This window comes from Engystomops pustulosus, chromosome 6 (genome assembly GCF_040894005.1).
Source record: "Engystomops pustulosus chromosome 6, aEngPut4.maternal, whole genome shotgun sequence".
NCBI lineage: Eukaryota > Metazoa > Chordata > Amphibia > Anura > Leptodactylidae > Engystomops > Engystomops pustulosus.
In genome coordinates this window covers 12,644,757-12,650,692 of record NC_092416.1, presented here as the reverse complement: position 1 = coordinate 12,650,692, position 5,936 = coordinate 12,644,757, and the positions used below count along the sequence as shown (strand labels likewise).

At 44.0% G+C, this 5,936-nt stretch overlaps 1 protein-coding gene across 1 annotated transcript; it reads right to left on the bottom strand.

The window, feature by feature from the left end:
* Positions 1 to 1,978: 1,978 nt before the first annotated feature.
* On the bottom strand, positions 1,979 to 5,674 carry LOC140065385 (H-2 class I histocompatibility antigen, K-D alpha chain-like). Its single transcript, XM_072112984.1, has 4 exons — positions 5,311 to 5,674; positions 5,076 to 5,177; positions 4,843 to 4,901; positions 1,979 to 2,208 (listed from the first exon to the last, which is right to left on the bottom strand). The coding sequence occupies exons 1-3, from the start codon at positions 5,645 to 5,647 to the stop codon at positions 4,876 to 4,878; spliced, it is 465 nt and encodes a 154-aa protein (XP_071969085.1). The 5' UTR covers positions 5,648 to 5,674; the 3' UTR covers positions 1,979 to 2,208; positions 4,843 to 4,875.
* Positions 5,675 to 5,936: the final 262 nt, after the last annotated feature.

Here is a 5,936-nt window from a genome sequence, read left to right as displayed (position 1 = left end):
CATTATGTTATTCTCCCTACATAGCCTGGGAAAGCTGGGTGACATTCCAAGGACAATCACCCAGCTTTCCCAGAGTCCTGACTGAATGCGTAATCATATAACAAAGTTGCTGTTCAGGACTCTAGGAAAGCTGTGTGGCAATGCTACAGGACTGCAGTAATGCTTATCGTCAAGCTTTCCAAGTCTCCTGAATCACAGATGTCCCTAATTACTCAATACTAAGTCTCCATATTGTATCACTGCTTAGTTTGACATTTAGGATGCTAGGAAAAAGCCTTATAGGTAGACACATAGGCCATCACTCAGCTTTCCCATGCTTCTGAATAATAAAAAAAAAAACTTTTTACATAATAAAAATAAAAATTAATATTAAATCTTTTTTTAATACATTACATATTATTTTCTGTCAACCTGAAATTAAGAAAACAACCCCAATAGGAAAAGGTATTGACCATCACTCAGCTTTTCCAGGATCCTGAATGGTAAACACTCCAAGTTATTATATGAAAAATTTCTTATTGTGTATCATCTCTTACATGTGGGGAACAACCCCTATAGTTAGAGTTATCACCCATCACTCAGCTTTCCTAGGCTCCTGAGTGGCAATTACTCTTAGCTACTCAATGCTAATTCTCATTTAATACCTCTCAGCCTTATTCATTATTCAGGACTGAAATGATTGTTGGCTGTCACTCAGCTTTCCCAGAAATAAATACAGGATTTGTAATATTGTGACCACTAGGGGGAGCTTAGTAGCTGTGTACATAAGACTAGATAATAATACAGTGTATGCAATAGCTCCCCCTGGTGGTGGCTGCAGGAAATACAAAGTAATACATCGGTCTCTGTGGGAAATTTGGAGCTGTGTATCAGAATAAATGGAGATTCCGTCAATCATTTTGAACATAAAAATGAAATTGTATAGATACAGTATTTGCTATAGATAGTGAGACAGTATACACTATAGATATAGATACAGTATATGCTATGGCTATAGAGAGTATATGCTTTAGATAGAGATACAGTATATGTTATAGATACAGAGAGTATATGCTATAGCTACAATGGGGGTCATTTACTAAGGGCCCGATTCGCGTTTTCCCGACATGTTACCCGAATATTTCCAATTTGCGCCGATTTTCCCTGAATTGCCCCGGGATTTTGGCGCACGCGATCGGATTGTGGCGCATCGGCGCTGGCACGCATGCAACGGAAATCGGGGCGTGGCCGAACGAAAGCCCAACGGATTCGGAAACACCGCCACATTTAAAAAAAAAAAAGTGTCGCGGAACTTGCACTTACCTTCACTAGGAATAGGCCGGTGAACTTGACTGCATTCCGAGGAACTTCGGCGCAGCTGTTGGAGGAACTACCTTAATAAATCCCGGCCGGACCCGAATCCAGCGCAGAGAACGCGCCGCTGTATCGCAAATGGACCGGGTAAGTAAATCTGCCCCAGTATATGCTATAGATAGTGAGACATACACTATAGATATAGAGACAGTATACACTATAGATATAGAGACAGTATACACTATAGATATAGATACAGTATATGCTATGGCTATAGAGAGTATATGCTTTAGATAGAGATACAGTATATGCTATAGATATAGAGAGTATATGCTATAGATAGTGAGACATACACTATAGATATAGAGACAGTATACACTATAGATATAGAGACAGTATACACTATAGATATAGAGAAAGTATACGCTATAGATATAGAGAAAGTATATGCTATAGATATAGAGAAAGTATACGCTATAGATATAGAGATAGTGAATGCTATAGATACACACAGTATACACTATAGCTCCCCCTAGTGGTGACCGCAGGAACAACAAATTAATACATTTATCTCTGCAGCGGTTTTGTAGCTGCTTGGAGATTTCATCCATCATTTTGGACCTAAACATAAGACTGTGCAGCTTCACATACATGAATTGTAGATTCTCAGAGTCTGGGGGGACTTTATTTCAGCTCAGCCACAGAATTACACAAATGTTATTGTCCTCCAGCATCACATGAAGCAATAAGCAGCAGATTGGATATCGCAGGATTCAGTAATGGCCAAAACCACTAATCCGGGGTCTGTGAGAAGCGATGATTGCCGGAGGTCACATGACCTCCGCCGGGTCACAATGTAACACTAGAGCCGGGCGCTGCGCCGCTGGAAGACGTCTTGGAAGGAGATGTATCAGACTGTGAGGGAGAGACAGCAGAGGAATAACAAGGACGAGCATCCCCCACTAATCCCCTGTGTCCTGGATGGTGAATTCTCACAATACTAATATTATACATTGCTGCAACATTGTAGCCAAACCCCTGCTGCAGTACACAGGACAACCACTGGGGGCAGCACACAGACACATATAGAACAGGCGCAGAACGGCCCAAATCTGACAACTAATTGTACCCTGAAACTAATTTTGGGAAATATTTCCATCTCAAGTAAAAAGGTACTTGTATTTCTAACTAATATTTAGATCCCACATGTCAGGATACATGAATAATGCCAAGTAAAGGCAGAGCTACACTTTACACAGAGGAAATAGATGAAATGTCCTCACACTGCTGTGCTCTGAGTTCCTGAGCTGCTCCATATTCTCAGATTCTGTCTGCCACAGTATCCAGAGCAGAGAGAGGAGGGACTGTAGAACAGTGTCATGCACAGAGCACAGCAGTGTGAGGATACATCACAGTGTACTTGGAGAAGCTACAGTACTGAAATATAACTTTATAGTTTACAGTCCTGCTGCTACACATAAAGGTCTGGTTATACATCTCTCCAGGGACAATACATAACACTAGCTGCAGAGAGCACAGCATCCAAAGCTACAATCCTGGAATATAAATCCATATCATAGTCCTGCTGCTGCTAACAACAGACACAAAGGTCTGATTACACATCACTCCAGAGAAATACATAACACTGGCTGCAGAGTACACAGAGCACAGCAGTGTGAGGAACTGCCCCCAGTGCACTTTGAGAAGCTACAACCCTGCAATATAAATCCTTATTTCACAGTCCTGCTGCTACTAACAACACACACAAAGTATGATTAACATTCTTCGAGGGACAATAAATAACCATGGCTGCACAGAGCACAGCAGTGTGATGACACATCCTCATGGCACTTGAAGAAGCTACAGTCCTGGAAAATAAATCACAGTGCTGCTGCTACTTACAACATACACAAAAAGGTCTGATTACACATCTCTGCAGGGAAAATACCTAACCCTGGCTGCAGAGAGCACAGAGCACAGCAGTGTGAGGTCTGATTACACATCTCTCCAGGGACAATACATAACACTGGCTGCAGAGAGCACAGAGCACAGCAGTGTGAGGTCTGATTACACATCTCTCCAGGGACAGTACATAACACTGGCTGCAGAGAGCACAGAGCACAGCAGTGTGAGGTCTGATTACACATCTCTCCAGGGACAATACATAACACTGGCTGCAGAGAGCACAGAGCACAGCAGTGTGAGGTCTGATTACACATCTCTGCAGGGAAAATACCTAACCCTGGCTGCAGAGAGCACAGAGCACAGCAGTGTGAGGTCTAATTACACATCTCTCCAGGGACAATACATAACACTGGCTGCAGAGAGCACAGAGCACAGCAGTGTGAGGTCTGATTACACATCTCTCCAGGGACAGTACATAACACTGGCTGCAGAGAGCACAGCAGTGTGAGGTCTGATTACACATCTCTCCAGGGACAATACATAACACTGGCTGCAGAGAGCACAGAGCACAGCAGTGTGAGGTCTGATTACACATCTCTGCAGGGAAAATACCTAACCCTGGCTGCAGAGAGCACAGAGCACAGCAGTGTGAGGTCTGATTACACATCTCTCCAGGGACAATACATAACACTGGCTGCAGAGAGCACAGAGCACAGCAGTGTGAGGTCTGATTACACATCTCTCCAGGGACAGTACATAACACTGGCTGCAGAGAGCACAGAGCACAGCAGTGTGAGGTCTGATTACACATCTCTCCAGGGACAATACATAACACTGGCTGCAGAGAGCACAGAGCACAGCAGTGTGAGGTCTGATTACACATCTCTCCAGGGACAATACATAACACTGGCTGTAGAGAGCACAGAGCACAGCAGTGTGAGGTCTGATTACACATCTCTCCAGGGACAATACATAACACTGCTTGCAGAGAGCACAGAGCACAGCAGTGTGAGGTCTGATTACACATCTCTCCAGGGACAATACATAACACTGGCTGCAGAGAGCACAGAGCACAGCAGTGTGAGGTCTGATTACACATCTCTCCAGGGACAATACATAACACTGGCTGCAGAGAGCACAGAGCACAGCAGTGTGAGGTCTGATTACACATCTCTCCAGGGACAATACATAACACTGCTTGCAGAGAGCACAGCAGTGTGAGGATACATCACAAGTGTATATACCAAACCTGGAATATAACATTATTTTTACAGTCCTGCTGCTACTAACAACATGCACAAAGGTCTGATTACACATCTCTCCAGGGACAATACATAACACTGGCTGCAGAGAGCACAGAGCACAGCAGTGTGAGGTCTGATTACACATCTCTCCAGGGACAATACGTAACACTGGCTGCAGAGTGCACAGAGCACAGCAGTGTGAGGTCTGATTACACATCTCTCCAGGTTCAATACATAACACTGTCTGCAGAGAGCACAGAGCACAGCAGTGTGAGGTCTGATTACACATCTCTCCAGGGACAATACATAACACTGGCTGCTGACAGTTTTCCTTTAACCAAAAGTTTATCTACAAAGTTACAAATCTACAATTTGGTTTTCCGGGGGAGATTTTACTCACATAAATACTGAATATCTCAGGTCTTCCCTCTTCTCATTTGTGTTTGCATCTCTTTTGCACTAGGAATAAAACAGAGCAATACAGATCATGACTATGAACCACATAGGGCTGTCACCCAGCTTTCCCTGTGTCCTGAAGAGCAAGTTTGCCCCTCAGCAATGACTGCCATTCAGGGTCACCCAAATTTCTCAGGAAATTAATTTTTTTTTTAGAAATGACAAAAGTCGTGTTACCTGTGAGAAGAATAGCGACAGTGAGGCCGAGGATCAGAGCGATTTTAAGAATATTCAGATATCCTACAAGTTCATATCCAATTGATCCGAATGTGGAAAAATCTAAAAAACAAACAGAATCCAAAAACAAAAAAAAAATTTACAAACAAGGAACATGGAAGATAAAGGACTTACTGCCATCTAGTGGCAAAGCTAAGAAACGACACCCGAGGATCATGGTCGGACCCCGACTCACCATGAGAGTAGTTGGTGGACACTGGAGCCGCCAGGGAAATGTGATGGACAATGCAGGAAACTGTCAGCAAGCGAGAAGGTAAAACCAGGAGACGGGAAGCTCGAAAGTCGCCATCTTCTGACTTCCAGATCTCTAACGGTCCAGGAGCCGGTAAGTCAATGTCACTGCTCTGCCAGGATACAGCCACCTCTGGAGGGTAGTAGCCGGATGTGAGGCAGGTCAAGGTCACGTCTTCCTGTGACCTGGTGGAGACCTTCAGGTGAATCTCAGGGGGTGAAGGAGGAGCTGAGAATGGAAACACACAAGGAAACAGGATATGTGAGAATCTACAGGTCATATGTGATGTCTGTTTTACCAAAACTTTGTACATCTAGAGGCTGGAGGTTCCCCCATTCTTCTCTGTACATCTAGAGGCTGGAGGTTCCCCCATTCTTCTCTGTACATCTAGAGGCTGGAGGTTCCCCCATTCTTCTCTGTACATCTAGAGGCTGGAGGTTCCCCCATTCTTCTTTGTACATCTAGAGGCTGGAGGTTCCTCCATTCTTCTTTGTACATCTAGAGGCTGGAGGTTCCTCCATTCTTCTTTGTACATCTAGAGGCTGGAGGTTCCTCCATTCTTCTCTGTA